At 45.0% G+C, this 22,680-nt stretch overlaps 1 protein-coding gene across 4 annotated transcripts in view; it reads right to left on the bottom strand.

Annotated features, from left to right (window-relative positions):
- The window catches only part of PPL (periplakin), a 94,670-nt gene that overhangs the window by 14,968 nt on the left and 57,022 nt on the right, over positions 1–22,680 (bottom strand). For all 4 annotated transcript variants that reach the window (XM_029576325.1, XM_029576324.1, XM_029576326.1 and 1 more), the window contains exons 2-12: positions 18,259–18,358; positions 16,056–16,210; positions 12,684–12,804; positions 11,395–11,520; positions 8,675–8,716; positions 6,255–6,416; positions 5,665–5,772; positions 4,720–4,815; positions 3,491–3,613; positions 2,899–3,045; positions 1,333–1,484 (exon numbers count right to left, since the gene is read on the bottom strand). In XM_029576325.1, coding sequence (XP_029432185.1) covers positions 1,333–1,484; positions 2,899–3,045; positions 3,491–3,613; positions 4,720–4,815; positions 5,665–5,772; positions 6,255–6,416; positions 8,675–8,716; positions 11,395–11,520; positions 12,684–12,804; positions 16,056–16,123 — 1,145 coding nt within the window. In that variant the 5' untranslated portion in view covers positions 16,124–16,210; positions 18,259–18,358. The remainder of the gene's footprint in view (positions 1–1,332; positions 1,485–2,898; positions 3,046–3,490; positions 3,614–4,719; positions 4,816–5,664; positions 5,773–6,254; positions 6,417–8,674; positions 8,717–11,394; positions 11,521–12,683; positions 12,805–16,055; positions 16,211–18,258; positions 18,359–22,680) is intronic.

Here is a 22,680-nt window from a genome sequence, read left to right as displayed (position 1 = left end):
TAGAAATAAATGTTCATACAGTCCAGAAATTCGTGTTTTGCAGCTAGACTGGTGCTATTTTTCATAACTTAGCCACAATATTGTTTGCATGTTTTCATTGTCTTTTCACAATTTCCTGGACTGTGGTGTATCCTTAAATCATTTAAAGATGCATACATCATAGACCAAGAAACCGAGATGGTTAAAAGAACATTTGGTCTTTCCTGAGGTAGCAGACGGGCAAAGCACAATCTGGGTTGGAAGCTGACTGATCCACGTAAGATTTTCTTTTTGAATGTTTTTCTTCTGTTATGTTCTTGCACTTTTAAAAGTCACTTGGGAGATTGAAAGATAAAAAACTAATGCAATATGATTACATCTTGTTTAAAGTTTCATGTCTTTTAAAAAAAATCAATCTAAGCACAAAATGTGAGAGTTTCCAAACTGTATGAACACACCACAAGAGAAATAATATTATGTGGATGCTCTGGAAAAAAAAAAAAGCCATTAATATGCAACTAGCTGGAACTCATTGAAAATTCAATGGAGGATATGTGGCCCTCATCTCCCTAACTAGATGCCAGCACTCTGTCCCACCTCGCTCCTTCCTGCTCTCCTCCCTCTCCAGTTCTGGCTGTCCTCTTTCTTCCTGCCTGCTCCCCTCCAACGCAGAGGCTAATCAACTGCTACATGGCTTTACATTCATTCATTTATATTCTGCTTTTTCAGGCACAATATGTATGTTCTGCTGCAGGAAGTGCTCACAGACAGAGAACCACCAAATAGGATCAAAGCACGTTTTATTATCTATCTATCTATAGACAGATATCTAGCAGTGTTTCCCAACCCTCTCCTGGAGGCACACCTAACTAAGTCAAGTTTGCAGGATATCCATAGTGAATATGCATAAGATAGATCTGCATGCATATTCATTGTGGCAATCCTGAAAACTTATCTGAATAGGTGTGCCTCCAGGAGAGGCTTGGAGAACACCGCTCTAGATAGAAGATGAGAATAGGCTTGTGGGATTTTTATGAATATATTTTAAAAGGTATTTCAGGATACATGTTGATAATGTTTCAACATTCTTGAATTTTCCCCTGAAGCAGGCCCTATGCTGAAACATGGCGATGTTGCAAGCCACTTCACATTTTCATTAGACAGTACGTAATCATAGCTTGTAATCTGTAACATTTTTGGCCTTCTCCCAAGTTGTTGTGTATTAGCACAGGTACCCCACTGAGTTTCCATATTATTAAAGTGGTTTTCCTTCTCCCCACTGGCTTGAGCCCTCCTATTATTTGACCTCTCTTTCAGACACCGCTCCACTCACATCTTCCCATTACAACATACCTGTCTGTCAGAGCAATGGCTTCAGGGTCTGTAGGGGGGATCATGAAGCAAACAGCAGGGGCATTCAACTTCTTCCCAGCACTGTCCGTCACCTCCCACTTCTCGCCCTTGTTTTTGTGCATGGTGTACTGGGAACCACGGGAAATTTTTCCCTAGCAAAAGAAAATGTTTGCAATAAGGGAATGGCATCCAGGGATAAGAGCCAGATCAGGGATCTTCATTTCAGAAATGCAGAGACTGGGGTCAGGCATGGTAACAGTGAATGAGTCTTTAGGAGCAATTTACACAAGGAGCTGATCAGGACAAACGATGAATTCAAGAGAAGCATTTTTATAATCAGGGAGGACAATTTTGCAGTCCCGTGGCTACTACAAGCCCAAAATGCTTTATGGCATTTCCCTCTGAAAATGTGTGCGCAACGTGGGTACATTTGTACTCGTGTACTTTGAATCTTCAAGGAAACAGGTGCAAAGTACATGCATGAAAGCTAAAAATATGCAGGCTTACTTTTGGGGAGGGTAATCATCATGCATTTAGTGGCATAAAAATTGTCACCTTCAAGTCCTCAGAGAGCCTCTATATACTCAACCTCCAGGTCTGTTGCACATCCACCTGCATGCATCCCCCAAACTAGTGAGCATCTATAGGCTCAGCCCCAATACTTCAACATCCCTCCATATACTCACTCCATGCCCACAGTATACACCTGTACAGTCACATCCAACCCCCACAAACAATGTACAGAATGCAGGCATTCAGTCATTGCTGCACCTGAAGCATGCAGCCACTTCCCACAGTGCAGGGCGTAGCTTTGTCCTGGGTTATCCTTCTTTACCATACATATGTGCTTAGACGTGGGGAGGATAATTGTCAGAAGCCATTTACCCAGGGAAAAGGCTGTCTGAGAATTGTCCACCCTTAACCCGGCTAAAAGCACCCGTGAGGGTTCCACACCAGGTGACCTTTTAGCTGGGTTAAGGGGTGGTGCTCCCGGGTTCGTGTGTTAGGCAGGATTATATCAACCCACGTACCTTGTATTTTCAGATGTACACGTGCTATTTCCCGGCCAAATTCAGCCAGCAAGAAAAGGTGCCAAGCGCAAGGGGACGGTTTTACCCGTGCTCAATTTTTAAAGGGAAAATGCCTGTAGATTTTGCAGCTGGGTGGGCTGCTTTAAAAATTGCCCCTCTTAAGGGTTTACACAGTACTATGGATCACAATATCATCAATACAGTGAAACTCCCCAAGAGCTGGACTGTTCTCCATCCAGGAGAATATAAACAGGTCCAGCTTGACTGAGCAATCCTACCTTGGCTGGTCAAGGCTATTTTCTTTCAGCAAGTGTACCCTCTGTTAGAAAGAGCCACAGGTCACTGCTTGACCAAGAGTGATCCATCTAGCGATCTCTCTCTCTCTGTGGTATTCTTTCCAGAGAGCTCTGTTACGTGACCAGCTACACAAAACACATAAGACCCATAAGCCAAATCTGTGACGGGATAGTAAAGGTTATTGTAGCAAGACTACAGAATTCTTGCCATGCCTGCTTCATGGCTCCTGAAGAGTTACCTCCTCGCATTCAAAGTCACAGAGTGCTTCCACAGGGACAGGTTTCAGAGGTGTCTCCCGGCGATATTTGAGGGGAACCACCTGGTGACTGCGCTTCTGTAGTGAGTTCACCACCTCATCGTATTTATCCAAGGCCTTCTCTTGATCCTGGACAGCAAAGCGTAAAGAGCATCCATAAACAAAAAAAGCCAAAAGAGGACAATCCATTGCACTGCAGAGAAGAGAGAGGTTTCTCAACAAAGCTAGAAAAGAGGAGGGCAGGCTACAGGCCCCTCCGTAAACAAAATCAGGGTGAGGACAAAACTGTAAAGGCTGGGAGAAGAGGATGATGCTAAACAAAATAGAGAAAAGTGGACAAAGTCAGAAGAAAAGGCTCTCTGTAAATAAGACAGGCGAGAAGGGTAATCAAAATCTCTCACAAGCAGGACCAAGCATGAACAAATCCAGAGGTAACAAAGCAGAGGTGGATCTGAACAGCCACTGCTGATGGTACGCCACCAAAAGACATGAGAGGCCTTCTGCATGCAGGCCGAAATCTCGGAAAACAAAACCAGAGTTCCGTTAGACACAGGGGCTCTGGGTTCCCACTCACATCCAGGTCGTGTAGAAGAGATTCCAGCTGGTATTTGTCTTTGAAATCAGGGTTGTACTTCTGATCCAAATCTGTATTCACCTTCTTCATCAAGTCTTGGACATCCTTCGCATCCCTATGGAACTGCAACAAAGCATAAGAAAAGTGGCCCTTTAACAAGGATCTCCCCCCACCCAGGCCAAGGCCGGACCTTCACGGGGTGAGCTATCAAGACAGCAAGCAGTGTGTCAGGAAACTATTTGTACAGAAACAGCTGAGCTAAGGAGAATATATAGTCCAAGAAGGCAGTTAGAATCCATTGGTTGCAAATGTCACCAAAGGATTAGGAAATAATTATCTTAAGGGTATTTTTGTAATGACAACAGTGCCAGTTGAAAAAGTTTCCATTTTGTGTTTGCTGTGGCCGCTGTCATTTCTCAAAAAATGGCTCTGACAAGTCTGTGAACACTTTAGGCTGCTCCCTCCCAGGCTGAATTCCAACACAAACTTGTTGTAGCTGGGCTGCTATTCTGCTCGCTTTAGAAAAATCCTTGCACAGGAACCAACCTGCCTCGTTCCTGGCACCATTTATATTTTCAGTGGTAAAATGCTTCAGTGACACAGAACTAATGATCCTCTACTCATGCACCTTGATCCTGACCCTACCCTTCAGCCCTTTCTCACACCAAGGATAGTCAGTTAACCTGCACAGCCTTAGTACAGAAGCTGTGGGGCCCCCCAGCAGAAAACCTGAAAACGTGCCTTCTGTTTCAGTCCCGAGAAATTCCTGCCATGTTCCCCGCTAATCTGTTTGTGAGCCAGAAAGAAACATCACAACAAGAGACACCCAAATGATCAAATGCACAGGAATTTCAGAGATGGCTATAGCCTCCAAGAACAGAGATAGACCAAAAGGCAATAGGGACTGGAAGGTGGTCCCCCTTCTACAGTTTGGGAGTCACCATGCTGATGGAAAGGGACTTTCATAGATTAGTAATCTTACCTGATGGCACTTAGGATCAGACACTACATTATTTTGGTCAACCTTCTCTGCATTACTTCTACTCTGTCTATATCCCTGTTCAGAAGTGACCTCCAGAGTCGAATGCAGCATTCCACATGAAATGGAGGTTTATTGCATCCAGTGGCAAACCGCCCAGAATCTTTTTAGCAAAGTGCTGCATGCACACAGACATTGCGTCTGGCTGCCTGTATATATTCATTCCAGAGAGAGACTGAACCTCTGTTACCTGATGATAATCCTCCATGTATTTCAGGTGACTCTCCTCACAGATCAGCAGGTTCAAGTACTCCTTCCAGTCAGCATGTACGGCCTCCATGTGGGCCTGTAACACAAGAAGATTAGGCTTAACAGCAGGAGGGCGATGAGCAGCAGTCAGAGTCATGACAGGAGAGCGTGGACTCATCCATGGACACCAGCAAAAATATGCGAAATATTTGCACTAGCAGCACTGGGATGACTGGATAGTGGCTCCAACTTCTCCATATAATAATAATCTGCCTTGGGCAGGTGGTGGTGGTGGGGGGGGGGGTGTAGAGGCTAGAGAGCTTACCACAACACCATTTTTCTAAGTATTTTGGAGTTAGATGGAAGAGGAGAGGAGAGTTCTCTTTGGGATGTTCCCGGGTATCTGAGGAATGCAGAGGAAAGGGGGCGTGCAAGACTTACCTCTGTGGGATGTTCATCTCCCTTTATCAAGGAGATCGGAGGGAGTTGGTACAAGACTTACCTCTGTGTTATGTTCATCTCCCTTTATCAAGGAGATCGGGGGGAGTTGGTACAAGACTTACCTCTGTGGGATGTTCATCTCCCTTTATCTAGGAGATCGGGGGGAGTTGGTACAAGACTTACCTCTGTGGGATGTTCATCTCCCTGTATCTGGGAGATCGGGGGGAGTTGGTACAAGACTTACCTCTGTGGGATGTTCATCTCCCTGTATCTGGGAGATCGGGGGGAGTTGGTACAAGACTTACCTCTGTGGGATGTTCATCTCCCTTTATCTAGGAGAGCCGGGGGAGTTGGTACAAGACTTACCTCTGTGGGATGTTCCTGGGTATCTCAGAGATGAGATTACAGGACTTCCCTTTATGGGACATTCTTATCTAGGAGATGTGGAGGGAAAGAGGACATAGGACTTCCCCTGGGTATCTAGGGATGTAGATACAGGACTTACCTCTACAGCATTTTTCCCAGGATGTCCTGCTTGCACCATTGCTTCTCCCTCTGCGTGCAATTTGTTAATTATGTCTTCTTTGGGTTCTAAGTTCCGATTAATGAAATTCTGGAAGCAGAAAGGAGAATGTGCTAGCTTTACGGAAGGCACTTGCAATACTCTAAAATCTCTACTGGGGAGCATACGAGAGGGGCTGCACTAAAACAAGATGAGTTTCCAGAGAATATCTCCTTCCAGGACTCCAACCCGCAGTTGAGAGTCAAGCAGAGTCTCCTCAGAACATCTCACTCTATGTACACAACCTGTACATAGAGTGAGATGTTCTGAGGAGACTCTTGACTAATATTCACTGCTGTAAGAAACTTGTGTGGCCAAGGGTCAAGGCCTGAAAGTCTCCCACTTGGCATAGTTAATTCTGAAACTCACAGGACAGGCGAGGAGACTGGGTACCTCCTACAACCCTAGATGACCAAAGCTATCTGAGTTAATAATGCATTCTGAGTTGACGAGGGAGAGGATGTGCAAAGAGATAGGGCTGTATGTGTGTGCGTAGATGTGCATATGCTATGACAGGATGGAGCGGGCCGTACCTCATACAGTCTCCGGCGACTGGGGTAGTCTAAGTTGTGGTCGCTCCAGTCATATTGCATGCGGTCCTTCTCCTGCTGATCCAGCCAATACAGCTCGTTGGTGCAGCGCTGCATGTAATCTTGCAGAGAGTTCAGATCCTGCTGCCGCTGCTGGGATCCAGACTATGAAAGATGAAAGGACATTCTAAGTGCGTGCATGTTAATCATCTATCTTGATAAAACCAATTCTTTTACAAATGAGGTGCTTAGATTCCACACCTATCAGTCCCCAGGCCAAATATGTTTCATTTTCTAACTAAAATCAACTTTTTACCCCTTTCACAGAGGCACTGGATTGTAAAAGTCAACCATGTGCTCATGGCATCAAAGAGTATTTTCTATTTCTGTTTCTGTTTGCAGGCTGTCCACAGTGGCTTGTGGCAATTTAAATACATTTCATACAATCTGTAACTACAGATCAAAATACAAAAATACCGCTCTTAGAAATTCATAATACAATTATGAATTGAACTCAGGCTTTACTCTAACTAGGGAATGAGCCAGCAGTCAGTAGTAATATATTGAAAAAAAAAAAAAACTGAACTAATTAACACAGCATAAATCTAGAACCTCGCTAAAAAAAAAAAACAAAACAAAAAAAAAAACACCCGGCAGTATAGTGAGTCTATTCTTCATAAGCTAACAGTTAATTACCAGTCCATGGTTACTCACGAGTCTGCAGATTGTGTAGCCTGCTGCTAAATGCTACCACCTCTTACCTCTGAGCCACTCTCCCCTTCCATGGCCTCCATACATCCCCTCCCCTCGGGCCAAAGCACTGTCCTGAGTCCCCCTCCAACCCTTCCCTGATGGATCACAGCCCTGTCTTGTGCTCCCCCTCCCGCCATGCTCTTACCCCCTTTCCCATAGCCTTCTTTGCCTAGCTGAACCGCTCTGCCACCCCTGCCGTGCCAGAGCACCGTCCTGCTCATCACCTTGGCAGCTCTCTACCCTAGTCCCATCCCAGTCCACATTCAATTTCATCTGCTGTTTGGATGCTCAGTCTGCTGTTCTCACAAGGTCCTTCTGCAGTTCCTCATAACCTGCTGCTGTAGTTTTAACAACGTTGAATAATTTTGTCTCATCTGCAAATCTGATCGCCATGTCAGATACTGAAACTGATGGCTCCAGGCGAGGCAATGTAGAACAATCGGAGCTTGGATCTTGTGTCTGGACGCAGCCCAAATGTTCAGTCAAATGGGTTTTGACCATTCTCTGGCCTATTTTCTTCATTTTGGTCTGCTTTTGAACAAGGCACCTTTGGCTTTAATTGCCTCTTTTACCTCACCATTAAACCATTATGTCAATCATTTGATCTTCCTTCGACCTTTTATAATGACTGGAATACATTTTCTCTGGGGTTTTTTTTAACATTTTCATAGATGTGCTGGATTTCCTGCTACCTTTTTGAGTTTGCTTTCAGGAAAACAAATGCCATTGTTACACTACCAATTGCCTGCCCAGCATACCACTCTCCCAGCCATCCCTTGCTCTCCGTTTCTTATATACAGTAGATTTCTTTCAGGGCAAAGATTTTCGTGTTGGATAGGGCAGTTCCTGCTTTCAGTTGGACTCCATGCACTATTCTAGCTCTGGAGCTTTCAACGGGCCTCACTCTTTGCAGCTTTCTCTGTTTTTAACTCACAGTTCTCCCCCCACCCCCTCAAGTATGGTTTGTCAATGCTTCTGGTCTGTCTATTAGATTGTAAGCTTCCTTAAAACATTTCCAGACCCCAAAATGTCAGATCTAATGATATTCTCTTAAAAGTTGACCCTCCTCATTTTAGCCCCACCTATCTTAAATCCTCTCAGTCCTTGGCCTTGTTGTCTTACCCAAGGCATCCTATCTGTTTTTCGCTGTGCATCTATCTTAATTAAATTGTCAGCTCAAAGAAGTAGGGACTGTCCATTTTGTGTCTCTATACAGTGCTGCATACATCTGCTTTGCACAACATAAATGATTAACAACAACTGTGGATAATTAGAAGAAGTGAGACTGTCTTCTATGGAACACACAAAACCTACCTAGAGGTTATGTGCACAAAAACAAGTTTTGAATATTTTTTCCCCACTGAATATTATACATTTTGTGTGCACAAACCTTTATACATGCAAAATTTATCCACACAAAAGACAGGCATCAATGGAGTCATTTTGGGGGCAGAGTAACTTTATCGAGTATATTCAGTGGGAGACTCGTGTGCATAAGTCCCACTGAATATTTGGGACAAGCTACAAGTATAACTTTCCCCAGATAAATTTGCAGATTGCCACATCACTGAATGTTGACTTTATTAAGCCTATGTCTCACGTGCTGCCTTGGCCATGCCAAGGGTTTCTCATTGGAGTAAATGCTCCTGATACTACAAAAATATTCTTACCAGCAGCTTCTGATATTTCACCTGGAGGCCACTGACATACTCCTGAGAATAAAAAAAAAAAGGAGCCAGTTTCAAGACATCACCCAAAGTGTAAAGGTTTACATTTTACTTTATTTTAAATTTCTAAGATGTTATTTTATTAGTTATGCATAAAGTTTAGTTCTTAATTAGAATTTTAATGTGTATTTAGTTTTAAGTTAGATTTAGGATTTTATGATTGTTTTCTGTGTTTTTATTTTATGAATTATTGCATGTTATGTTGAATTTATTGTAAAGAAACATTGTAAACCGGTGTGAAGGTTCATACCAACCTCAGTCTAGAAAAACCAGGAAATAAATAAATAAACAAACAAACAAACAAACAAACAAACAATGTTCCAGTGACAAAGCGCTTGCTCTCAACTGATTGGTTCACCTAGGCTTAGCTAAGAGTACAGCTAAGAAAACAAGTTTGCTTACTGTAAATGATATTTTCCATAGATAGCAGCATAAGTTAGCCAGAACAGGTGTCAAGGCCAGATTCAGAAAGGGAGAGCAGATAATTTAGTAACTTTTGGTTCACATGCAAACGGATCCAAATTGTTTTGTTGATGCTGTATGGAAAATATTTTCCATTTGACACTGCAAGCTTTTCTAGTTGAAGGTTTTCTTGTGGACACTAATATGTCCTCTACTACTTTAGGTAAGGACAAGTCTTATCATCGAGCATTCAACATCCAAGCTGTCAAGTTGAGGGAGGAAAGATTCAGGTGAAATAAGCATCCCCCTTCTTGAGTTAACAAGTATGGATCTGATCCAAGAGATATTAGAAGACAATTGGAAAGCTGTACTAGATAAACGAATCAGACTTGTCTGGGCCATGCTGGAGCTATGAGGATCTCATAGGCCTAGTCCTTCACTACTTTTTGCACTGTTCGGACTATTAGCAGAATCAGTGGAAAAGTATATGTGAGATCTGCATTCCAAACAGAAAAAGCATCCTGAGCAGACCTGAGTTTGCTAGGAAGAATGGAGCAAATTTTTCTAGTTTTCTGTTTTGTTCTGATGCAGATAGGTTGATTGCTGGAAATCCCCAGAGACTGCAAAGTCTGTTAGCTGTGGATTGCTGAAGAGACCATTCATGTGGAGGAAAGATACTGTTGAGGCGATCTGCCAAAGTGTTGGAAATTCTGAGAAGGTAGATGTCTTACAGTACAGCCTGATGCTTGCATGCCCACTGCCATATTTTTCTTGGTGATAAAAGATCTCATGCCTCCTTGTCTGTTCACAGAACATGGCGATTTGATTGCTTAGACAAAAAATTTTTTTCCTTGAAGGAGGCAAGTGAAAGTTGTTAAGAGAACATAAGAATTGCTATACTGGGTCAGACTGAGGGTCCATCAAGGCCAATATCCTCCTTCCAACAGTGGCCAATTCAAGTCACAAGGATCTGGCAAAATCCCAAACAGTAAAGGCTGCTAACATCCAGGGATAAATAGTGGCTTTCCCCAAGTTTATGGACTTCTCCAGGAACTTGTCCAAACCTTTTTTTAAACCCAGCTATGCTAACTGCCTTTACCACATTCTTCCACAATGAATTCTAGAGCTAAATTGTGCCTTGAGTGAACAAGCATCTTCTCTAATGTGTTTTAAATGTGCTCCTTTTCAACTTCATAGAGCACCCCTAGTCTTTGTATCTTTTGAAAAAGTAAATGACCAATTCACATTTACCCATTTCATTCTACTAATGATTTTATAGTCCTCTATCAACCCCCCCGCCCCCCCCAGCCATCTCTTTTCCAAGCTGAACAGCCCTAACTCCTTCAGCCTTTTCTCATAGGGGAGCCATTCCATCCTCTTTATCATTTTGGTCGCCCTCCTCTGTACCTTTTCTAGTGCAACTATATCTTTTTTGAGATTTGGTGACCAGAACTGTACACAGTACTTTAGGTGCTGTCTGACCATGGAGCGATGCAGAGGTATTTCTTTCCTTTCCTAATTCTTCTAATATTCTGTTTGCTTTTTTGACTACCCCTGCACACTGAGCTGACATTTTTAAAGTATTATCCACAATGATGCCCAAATTCTTTTCCTGGGTGGTAGCTCCTAATATGGAACCTAACATCGTGTAACTACAGCAAGGGTTATTTTTCCCTATGTGCAACACCTTGTACTTGTCCACATTAAATTTCATCTGCCATTTTGATGCCCAGTCGCCCAGGCAAGGTCTTCCTGCAATTTCTTACAATCTATTTGTGATTTCACAACTCAGAATAATTTTGTCTCCCCTGTAAATTTGTTCACCTCACTCATCGTTCCCTTTTCCAGATTATTTATAAATATATTAAAAAGCACTGGTCCCAGTACAGATCCCAGAGGCACTCCACTGAGAAAATTTACCATTTAGTTCTATTCTCTGTTAACTATCTTTTAATCAGTTTGCAATCCATATTAGGATATTGCCTCCTATCCCATGACTTTTTAATTTTCTCAGGAGTCTCTCATGGGAATTTTGTCAAACACTTTCTGAAAATTCAAGTGCACCATATCCACAGCTGATAGGCACTGGAAAGGAAAGCGAAAGAGAGAAAGAAAGTGGATCAGAGAATCAGGTCACCATATGCCGAGCATGTGAGAAAAGAGAGAACAACGCCGTCATCATAAAATCTAAGTACCATCTCAAATCCAAGCTCTAGCCGAAAGGTACTAGGAGTGGGCCGGAGGGAGAAAGAGCATCATACCTTGTCTCCGTCCGCATTGATGTGAGGCCCAATGGCTTTCACTTCATTATGGAAAATGTTGTGCTCTTCCACTTGACCTTCGAGGGAGGGCAGATCAGTCGCAAAGCCCCTGCTGTTTAACAATCCCTGAGCAGCCAAGAGAGAGAAATGTCACCGGCAGAGCCTGGAATCTGTATCTCCTGCCTCCTGCGGCAGAATGCATGTGGGTCTGTGTATGTATCATGTATAGAGGGTATGTGAGTCTTTGGTCATTGGTGGGGAGTGGGATGAGAATTGTGTCCGTTTATCCTCAGACAGATGTGCATTTCTATTTGGAAAGTTTCGTGACGGTAATCCTTCACCTTTCCAAATCCAAGCTCAAGGCAAGTTACAATCAGGTACAGTAGATAGATAAGTCCTTTTGGACGGGGAACGCAGGGGATCATTTACTAACCCCCGGAGGGCAAAAATACTACGGGGGCTTCCCAAAGATGTGGCACTGGGTAATGCAACTTTGGAAACCATGCAATATTTTGCCCCGCAGAAAAAATCCGCGAGAAAAAAAAATATGGCAGGGAACTCACTTAAAAATCATACAATGGTGGACCTCTTTACCCAGGCCACCATCTTCTTAAAGGGCCAGAGTGGCCCTAAAGCCACCATGTAAAAGCTCCCCCAGGAGTTGAAGAGACCCCCCCCCCAATACCTCCAGAGGAGGCCCACAAGTGAAAAATGTAGAGAAAACTAAATTTAAAAGGTGCATGGCGAGGTTCTGTCACCCTACCCAAACCCCACCTTTCCAATAAAGGTAACCGCCCCCCCCCAACCAAAATGCACTCCCCTCCCACAATAGCTGTAATTTTCCTACAAGTTATCCACAACTCCTGAGCTGTAGCTAACTTTCAGGATAACAACAAGGTTTTCATTTTTTGAGGCAAGCCATGCTTTATTTTATTTACATAAAATTACCTAATGAGCTGATTTGCATACATCTGCAAAGATTATATATGCATAGCAACTCATTAGCTCATGCTATTTTGGGTAAAACATTGCACGATATTGCTGCAATAGGCATTTTCCGCACGATATGGCTTAGCAAATGCACCCCTAAGCTGGTACCTGAGACAATGGAAAGTGAAGTCACTTGCCAGAGGTCACAAGGGTCATTAGTGGGAGATGCAGGATTTGAACCCAGACTTCCCTGGCTCCCAGTCTGCTGCCCTAACCACTAAGGGTTGGGAGGAAAACCAGTGGTGAGGGGGGAGTGTGTCTGTTTATGTGTGGAGAAAGGAAGGAGATGACCCAAATACCTGCTTCTCTTCAATCATTTTGCTCCAGTTGACATGAGGAGCAACAATTTCAGGACTCATGTTGTAGATCTGAGCATGTTTAATGCGAAGGTTTGCTAGTCGTTCTTTCAGCTGCCGGATGCTGCAAAAAAGACACTCCAGGTTACCCACGTAGGTCTAGAAAAAATAAAAGCATCCTTATCTCTTGCCACCAAGGCAAGCTTTAACCCAAAGTCCCAGCTAATCAGAAGGGGCTAGAGAACAACATTTGTACACCCCTCCTTCTAAGGACAACCTTCACCCCGAGTTCCAGCTCCAGAGGCATCTGGAGCAGATCTGGTTGCTCCCTCCTTTTCATATGAATCCCAGCCCTGCCTCGCCCCACCCCACCCCTCCAGCCCCAACCTCTTCTCACCTAGCCTGGTCACTCTGAAAACCAATCACAGTGCACCCAGTGAGCTGTTCTGGACATACACAAAAAACAGGTCTTTTGAGACCTCCTGAACTTTTCACGGCTCTGCTGCAGTTGGCCTATCTTTACAGGAATCCCCTGGAGCATGGCGGCTCCCCAGGGAGCTCTTCTTTTCCCTGGCATCAGCTGGGTGCCAGATAATATGATCCCCAATAATCCACATAAAAGGGCAAACAGTGGAATGTTATGGGGGGGGGGGGGGGCTGGGGGACTTTTTAAAAACTTTCTCCGATCTTCAAGACAGATTTCAAGTGGAGAATGATGAAGCTTTTCAATTTCTTTAGCTCCAGCATTTCACGTGGCTGGAAAAGGTGGGGGGTGGCTTGTCCTTAGGTAAATCTCAAATTTGAGCACTGGTGTGATCAAGCTGATAGATTGACAGGTGCAATTACTCAGGTTTATGGACTCCTTAATAAAGACCCGGGGGAAACTGACCTGGCTTGGGAATTATCTGAGGCTCTAGTAATTCTTAATAGGAAACGCAGCTCGATCTCAGCCCTTCCGTCAGAAAATAGTCATAGAGACGGCACCTTACACCTGTGCGTTTACATAAAGCCTATCCTGCTAGGGGTGAACTGTGTTGGAAGGGATGCGGGAAGAGAGGTACTTTTTTTTTTCGTTTGCGGCGGGAGGGCTCTGGAGAGATGTTTCCTCACTTATCCACACCCCTGTCCATTTTTTCACCTGAAAACACGTCACTGAATTTACTTTTGGACCTTCCGACAAGAGAGTGGTTATTGACCCAGCAGATTGTATTGGCTGCCGGATGTGTGCTGGCGGCAGGATGGAAGTCGGCTGCCTCACCTTCAATAACACGGGTGACGGCGGTTGGAGAAGATGTGCGGGTTGTGTAAAAATCACAACCTAGCTAGGTTCCCCCTGTGTATGGGACCCGTTCTTATAATGGCAGTCCTCGCAGCAGAGGTTTCTCTCTGAGGGTAGGTAGCAGCCCTGTCTCTAATTTTAATATTTCTTGCTTCCTTAATATCCATAAATGTTTTTGAGTTCCCTGCTATCGGATTATAATGAGAGCTGGTACCTCTTTTCCACGTTGTTTTTTGTCAGGATCAGTTTTTGATTTTTTTTTTCTACTTATTTATCATAATTTTTCAATTTCTCTTATTTGTATTTCTTTATTTGGGTAGGAGGAAGCTCAGGGAATGATTTCTTGCATTGTTTTTTTAATAGGTTTTGTTTTAAGCAGATGTATCACTTTATATTATCTGTTCTATTTATGAATATATATATAACTGGTATTGCAATGGTTTATATTATGTAACCAATTATATTCTTGTCCAGGCTGCTTGAGCACATCTATTGCAATAAAATTACAATTTAAAAAAAAAAAAAAAAGGGCAAATAGTGGGATTTTCAGGAGATTTTTATGTGGGGCGAGGGGTGAAACTAAAATTCCTGGTACTGGCCAAAAATCTACCTGGGCACCTAATGATGAAAAATCACATCAGATTTTACTTCTGGTCCCCCATGACGTTCTGCTCTCTTATGAAAGTATTGCATGTCTGGCATGACATGGGAGTGCTGCCTGTAGGTCTAGTCCTTAGCTAACATTCCCGAGGAGTAGGCCGATGTGCAATTCCAGCGAGCTTCGCAGGCATCCGAGGTGTCACCTCCTATGCACCTGTTGCTCAGCTGGAAATGCATTTAAGAGTGCGTGTAGATAAATCTGTGGGTGGCAGCTAATGAAACATCCTATAAAAATCTTGCTGTCTCCAAAGCATTCTAAGGCCCAGGCTGAAGCTAACTCCCTGGAAGATTCTTCCAATAAAAGGCACAAATTCTGCATGGAGAAACTTCTTAACTCCTGACATGTTCACTCCCAAATGAGAAAGATATAGACCAGAAACATTTTGGTTTTACTTGTACAAGTGCCTGTGCTCCAAACACAGTAGGGTCGTGCCTCAGGATGGTTCAATCTTATAAGCAGTTATGCAGTTCAGCGCATTTACCTTTTCCCAGCAGGAGAAAGAACTCCCTGGGAACAGTGTCAGAGGTGGGTCACACTTGGTACCCTGGGCTAACAATATAATACAGAACACGGATGTCCTCCTCACCCCCTCGACTGCGTGACCTTGAGTCAGTCACTTAACCTCCAACGTAAAAAAAAACAAACAAAAAAACTTCAAGCTGTCTAGGAGAGCAGGGGCAGCAAAACAAGGTGAATTACACTGGGCAACAATGAAAGTGTTACTGACCTAAAAAGGTCCTACTCTGTAGTATCTTGATGTGCTGAACACGAATATGCCCATGAAAAGTTTTTATTGGCTCTCGTTTTGAAGATATTTAATATAGTTCACTTTCTATGTTTAGTCATGTAAATTTATCCAGTAGGACTGTAAATAAGCCTAGAATGATGTAATATTGCATAATACCATCATGCACACATCATCCAGAGTTTATTACATCATTTTCTGATGCAATGCAGTTCTACTGCCATGCTGCTGCTGAGTAAGCTGACGTCAGCAGTGTACTATATGAAGCCCAGTCAGAAAGGGTGAGCATTTGAAATATTCATGCTGGCTGACTACTGCTGGACACTCCGCAGAGATGCTCCTGAACAGGTGTACAAGAGACAAGCAAAGAAATCTAAGACGTAGTCTATGACTTCATTTTTCAAACGGTATTAACCGTAGGTCTCCTACTATTGGCATACAGTTCAAGATGTAATTATATTATTGCATATTACAAAAAAACTAGAGCCAATTTTGCATTTTCACAGTCACATTCGTGTTTAGCACATGGAAATGTATAAGAATTGACTCATTTCATTTCCGTAACATGACTTTTGTGAAAATTTGTTGCCCAGTGTTATCTTGTCGAGCGCTGTGTACACCAGTGATGCTGGGTGTGAATAATACAGATTATCATCACCCCAAAGCAGGAAGCAAGAGCAGCAGACTCACTCTTCAGCAATCATGTCCCCCTGCGGGTGGTTCATGCGACGGGACACCTGCGCATCCGTCTCCAGCATGGTGATCAGCCGCTCCGACTCGGACAGTGCTTTTGATGTGTTCTCTCGATGCTGTATGGCCTGACCATTCTTAATCTTCTCCAGGTCCTGCAGGAGGTAAGACAGGAAGTCAGCGGGTGATAGGTAATGCTGCATCTGCACCTAAGGGCAAGTACCAGCGTACGTATGGCAGACAGACAGCAGGAAGGGCTGAAGTTTGCCAGAGGTAACTCTGTACACACAGACAGGAAAGGGACCGAGATTTAGCAAGAAAGGCTTCAGTGTATGCATATCCAGCATGGCTCTCTGCTTCAACGGCAAGGGAACAAGACTGATACTTCACTTTCAATGCATAGCCAGCATGGCTCTCTGCTTCAACAGGAGGGGGGAATGAAGAAACGTGGATCTATATTCAGGCAACAACCAACAAGGACTGAATTATATAGTCTGGATAAACAGATAAGCATGGGTGTAGCTTGCTTATTGCGGTGGTTAATACCCCTAAACTAATTAAGCTATGTCACTGAGATGCAATTCCAACACTGCTCTCTACATTAATGGCGAGGGTGGAAGGGAAACAGAATAAAAAAGGTTACTAAGAGCCAAGAGTAACAGATAAGTATGAGAGAGAAAAAAAAAAGTGCGAAAGCTTGCTGGACAGACTGGATGGGCAGTTTGGTCTTCTTCTGCCCTCATTTCTATGTTTATGTTAAGGCAGTAGCAGAAGGAACACCTCATCAGACAGATACCCTGAGGCAGAGCTGATGCAAGAATATTGGTGCCCTAGCCAAACCTTCGGTCATGCGTCCCTTTCTTTGGTGGTATTAGCTCTCGCACAGAAACCCTCTGGGTCCTCATGCTGGCAAGATTTTGCTGCTCCCAAAAGTCACAACCGCCTAGTTTTCCTAACGGAGGCCCCGGTCCTGCATTTAGGACTGGACTCAGCTTTATTCCCATAGACAGATCCAGATTCAGGCACAGGAAACACGGGCAATGGCCTAGGGAGATTTTGAAGGCGCCAAATCCCCAGGCCAAAGTCGAGTGCAACTGTGCCAAAGAGGAGCCTGCTCTAGCAATCCAGTACACAAAGGGGGCACTGCTCTGGCGCGCTGGAGGGGAGGGGAGGAGGAGGGGGTTCACCCACTCTCTGATCTCCAAGGTTTCCCAACCCCCGCCCTCCAATCCTGCCTATGAGTGCCCAGATCTTAAATCTGGCCCTGCCTATAGTCACCAAGGGGGGGTAATTTTGCAGTCTGCGTTAGGATGAGGACCGTGTGCACTTTTAACCCCATGGACTCTGCACTCGTTTTCAAAGTGGGAGGGCCATGTGTATTTTCGCTTTGCAACTTGTTACGGGTACTTTACACACATGCCCGCTTTTTTCCGCAGGTAAGAGTTTGGCCAGAAGACACCAGCCCAAGCGAGCCGTTTCTTTTCCCCCAGCTTAATCCACATTTCTGGGAATGCCTTCCTCCTAGCGTGGTTGAAAGCATGCAAGCGTCGGGGACCAATGTGCCGCAGACTTCCCGCCATGTCCGAGGAGGGCAGTTTCCAGAAGGCTGATCTGCCTGGGCGAAACATTATTTACCCATGCAAAATTGCTTTGAAAACGGTCCTCGGAATGGAAGAAGCATCTTCATGAATAAAGCCCTTAATCTGCAACCGAGGGCTGCAACTTCCAGAGGTGCCACTGCAGGCTAGGAATATGCAGCACCGGTTTGTTCATTTCATTTCTAGCGCACACGAGTTTTGAGTTCGGGTGCTCTAAAGTCAATTAGCGGGCACTAAATGTGCACGCTAAAAACAAAATGAACCAAAAAAACAAAAAAGTGGGAAAAAATAAAATGAAAAAAAGAATACAAAATTGTTTTGGCTGCACCCCGCCTACTGCATGTAGGAAGAAGACATGGAGCAAGGTGCAGAAGAATAAGAGGGCAGAGCAAGGTGTGTAGAGAGAGAATGAGGTAGGAGGGTGTGCTGGGAGAGAGTGAAGTGAAGGACTTGAGGAAAGGATGGGGTGAGGTGGAGGACACTGTGGCAGGCTGGTGAAGCCCACTCTTGGCAAGCAGGGTGACGAGGTGGGGCAGTGAGGTGCATGCTGGGGATGGACAGAGGAGGCTGGGAGGCGCCTGCTGGGAACGCTGGGTAATGCATACTTTCTGCAACTTGCTGTCGATATCCACGATGTTCCTCTCCACCTGGTCAGCATTTTTCTGCAGCCGCTCGATGAGATCGGACAGCTCCTTGTTGGTAACCCTGTAGAAAAAGAAAGCCAAGGGTCTTGTCAGAGACGAACAGCATCCTGATGGGGCAGATCCGGTGGGCCTCTCATATTTCAGGGGGCTCCGCCACAGTGCTGGCAAACTCCCAAAGCCCTGTTTTCCTCAACCGCATTCAACTTACTTTCCAGAAACAAATGAAATGTATTAAAAAAACCAATCTGGTAGATATATAATGTATGCATATAAGCTTGCCTGCCAGCCAGCTCCCAGCGCCTCCTTAGCTGATGACTCACTATTGCCTTTTGTGCAACTTTCCAAACTATGCATCTGCTTTGCCAAAGGGAGAGCAATGAGAGGGGGGGAAGATGAGGGGAAGAGAAGGGAACATAGCAGCACTTAAGATCAAGAGGAAAGGAGGGAGGGAAGGTAGCAGCTCGTAGTACTAAAGGAAGAAATGGAAGCAGCGCCCAGAAGCCGGGAGAAGTGGCCTTCTAAGCCTCATCTGAACCTCGATTCTCCTGCCCCTGCCTGTGGGGGAAGTGACTAATGCATTCTCAGTACAGGGGATCAAACCAAGGAGGCAGCGCTCTCTGTGACCACCACACCGGGTGAGGGGCAGTGAAAGGGAGAGGCTCACTGGCAGCACAGAGGCAGCGGGAGAGAAAGCTCTGCACAAGGAAATGGAGGGTATGGGAGGCGAGGGGGACGACGGATCAAGGAGACAGGAGCGCTCTGTACAGGGAGGTGGGGAGGTAAACGCAGCTCTCAGCTCAGAGGGCGGGGAAGAGCAGAGCTCCCCTGAGTTTTAAACTTGTTTACCAGAAGACAGGGTGGGGTCATTCCAGCTACATAATTAGAAATTCCAAATAAATTCTTCAGGGCACAGACTTCAATGCAAACTCTTGAGTTTCCTGATGCTCCTATTAATGTTTTCCCTCCTCACCAGGCCCATTCCCAGTCCATCTCCTTTTCTGGGCCAGAGGCAGTGGAGCACCTTTTCAGTTGGGGAGGTTCAAACAAGCCAACCTCTGCCCCTGTCCCCCTACCCCAGCTCCCTGGTTGCTGATGCCACGAGGGCCAAAAAGTTGGGTTGAGCCAGGCCCCACTGGCCCGCCTCCTTCTGCTGCATGCGTCCGTGACAATGCCATTAATTGCTTTCATGATTTAAAGGGTACCCATGCTAATTCAGCCACACTCCCTGGGTCTTTAGAAAGAGGATAACCTCTTTCGGTCCAAAATATGCTATCTCCTTCTTAAAGCCTACTCTTACTGGCAAAGAACCCCCGTCAATATTTGCAATGGGAACTGGGCTGCTCGGAATACGTCTCTCCATCGGTGTAATTTCTTGCGAGAAGAAGCACTGTCCTTTCATCCGTGTCATATCGGATTCTCCAATATACAGAAAGCGGCTGCCAGGGTCTCTCCCCCATTCCCTGGCCAGAGTGCTCTCAGGGACAGAAGACCCAATCTGCAATTATACAGCACCTTTCTCCTAACAGAGGGCCTAATGCAATAAGGAGGGAGTTAAAACTTACAGCCTAGTGAATGGTGGCATTTGTAGTCCTTGATTCTACCCATTGAAATCAACACTGCAAGGTACCAGGATGCTTCAAGATGGGGTTAGAAATCCAGGACCGGCCTAAATTCTCCCTCCTGGAACTGGATAACTTATCAGCTCTGAATACGTCGGGGTTAGTGCGTGGCACGGAGCACCGAGGACCAGAAGCAAACGATTCGTTTTCAAAGCGGGCAGGGTGCGGAGGGCTGAATTTTCAGCACGATTAATACCCTGCAATTAGAGACTTATCCCGGCCCAAAATTACAGGTTGGTGGCCCACTGTGCCATCATAATGAAACTGTAGCACCAATACAATATGTTCTGCTTGTTTCCTGGCTTAGAGCACAGTTAGCTACATACGCCCACGCTTGGAAAGTGAGTTTGGAAGGTATTGAATTCATAATGAGCATGTTTTTCATTCAATTCCTACAGTAAGGCATTGTGTGCCGCTCATTCTATATTTCAATCATTCTCAATCTGCCCTCCTCCATCACCAGTAACTCTAGCCTCATGTTTTAATTAATCAGAAAGACAGGCTGCTGCTGCTCAGCTCCACCCTTGCCCTGGCTTTCCATTCTCTCCCCTGAAAAGGTGGATTAAGTCCCTGGAAGGCGCACACTGCTGGCGGGCATGCTCTCCCTGTGTAGACTGCTCCAGCAGAGGTGCCGGATGGGAAGATTGTGCTGACACACGGAGCTGGGCTAACTGGTTCACAAGGGGTCTAACCAACAAACTGGCTCCATCCTCCATGCAAAAAAAACGGTAACTGTATCTTTCAATGTAACTCAGGAAAGGAGTCAAGCCAAAATGATTTTAAAAGGGGTCTGCTGTATTATGCAGCCTCTATGCTTTTTTTTTTTCTTTAGAAAGTTTAAGGAGGACCTGCATATTCTTTGGTAAAGCATTAAAGACACATGTTTGCCAGAGAAACTCAATGTGGATCTGCAGCAACCCTTGCTCTTCCAATACTGAGCCTACACACATTTCCAAAAATACACCTCCGTCCTACCTGCAGCACACCTACATTGCTACCAGTGCACCTCAGTTTAGCTCTACGGCACTCCCCTGCTCTTCCAATATGGAGCAATCCCCACAACTCTGCCAGTGCACCTCAGTCCTGATCTTGCGGGACACCACCTACTGCTCCATTGCCAAGACCTAAACAAAACTCTGCCAATGTGCCTCAGCCTTGAGCAGCAGTACTACAAACTCAGGGTTGTACTGGCTAACAACCTAGACTCAAATAAAATAGCCCTACAAGTACCTAGGTCATTTAAAACATAAACGTGCAGTTTGATAAGAGGGGAAACAGTCCACATGGGTGGTTTAGTGGAAGAGCTATGTGTGGGTCTTGGGTTCAGGGGTGCAGCAGATGTGTAGCAAGTTCTCAGGAGAAACGTATGGCTGCATTTCCCAGAGTCAACGCAAACAGAAGGCACTCAAGGATTCAGCCTCGGAAGAGGGCTCCTTTCATCAATGTAGAGCTGCCAACTCGCATCTTTAAAAGGAGACTTGCTTTATTTCGCCAAAAAGGTTACAATTTTTCTACGTTCTCCTTTCTAAGAGCTCTTTTTCCCACAATGCACTTCAGTGAGAGATTAAGGCGCCTCTCTCAGCATATCAGAAAATGTGTGAGATGAGCTAAACGGCTCTGGCGCACCCAGAAGTCGGAATCTGCTGCTGCTGATTATAAGGCTGCTCATGCATTCTATCAAGCTACATTCGATTCCTGTAAGAGGACATTCTATACATCTCATTTGCAGTCCTCACTCAACCACACCTGGGAACGTTTTGCAATAGTAAATAGCCTATCCCTGTCTTCCAGCAGATCCATGGTTAAATCTGGCATAAACAGTGAATCTTTTGCCTGGAAAAAAACCACCTCACTATCACCTGCTGTTTGTACCTCTGTCGCTGTGAGCACATCTTCTGAGTCAGGTACTAAGATCCACTGCTGGACCTACTTTGAGTCTATTAGCTGCACAGAGGCAGAGATGTTCTTAAATCACTACGATCTTCTCATTGTTCACTAGACCACTGTCCCATTGCCAGCTTCCTTAATCTGCAAACAACTTTCTTGAGCTTACTAATATTTTGAATCTCTCTCTTACTCTGGGTGTCGTTCCTGATTATTGCAAACAAGCAGTAATGACTCCAGTTTTAAAGAAGTCTAAACTTGCCCATTAATGGGCCGATACAGTACAGTGTGCTCCGACGGAGCACACTGTTAACCCGCCATTGGACGCGCATTTTCGATGCGCTAGCGTTACCCCTTATTCAGTAAGGGGCCAAAAACGCGCGTCCAACCCCCCAAACCTAATAGCACCCGCAACATGCAAATGTATGTTGATGGCCCTATTAGGCATTCCCACGTGATTCAGAAACAAAATGTGCAGCCAAGCCCCACATTTTGCTTTCACAAATTAGCGCCTACCCAAAGGTAGGCGCTAATTTCTTCGGGCACCGGGAAAGTGCACAGAAAAGCAGTAAAAACTGCTTTTTGTGCACCCTCCGACTTAATATCATGGCGATATTAAGTCGGTGGTCCCGAAAGTTTCCAAAAGTAAAAAAAAAAATAAAAATTTGAAGTCGGCCCGCGGCTGTCGGGTCGAAAACCGGACGCTCAATTTTGCCGGCGTCCGGTTTCCGAGCCCATGGCTGTCAGCGGGCTCGAGAACCGACGCCGGCAAAATTGAGCATCGGCTGTCAAACCCGCTGACAGCCGCCGCTCCGGTCCAAAAGGAGGCGCTAGGGACGCGCTAGTGTCCCTAGCGCCTCCTTTTGCCTGTTTTTACCGC

This window comes from Rhinatrema bivittatum, chromosome 14, assembly GCF_901001135.1.
Source record: "Rhinatrema bivittatum chromosome 14, aRhiBiv1.1, whole genome shotgun sequence".
In the NCBI taxonomy this organism is placed as follows: Eukaryota; Metazoa; Chordata; class Amphibia; order Gymnophiona; family Rhinatrematidae; genus Rhinatrema; species Rhinatrema bivittatum.
This window is presented reverse-complemented; position numbering and strand designations above follow the sequence as displayed.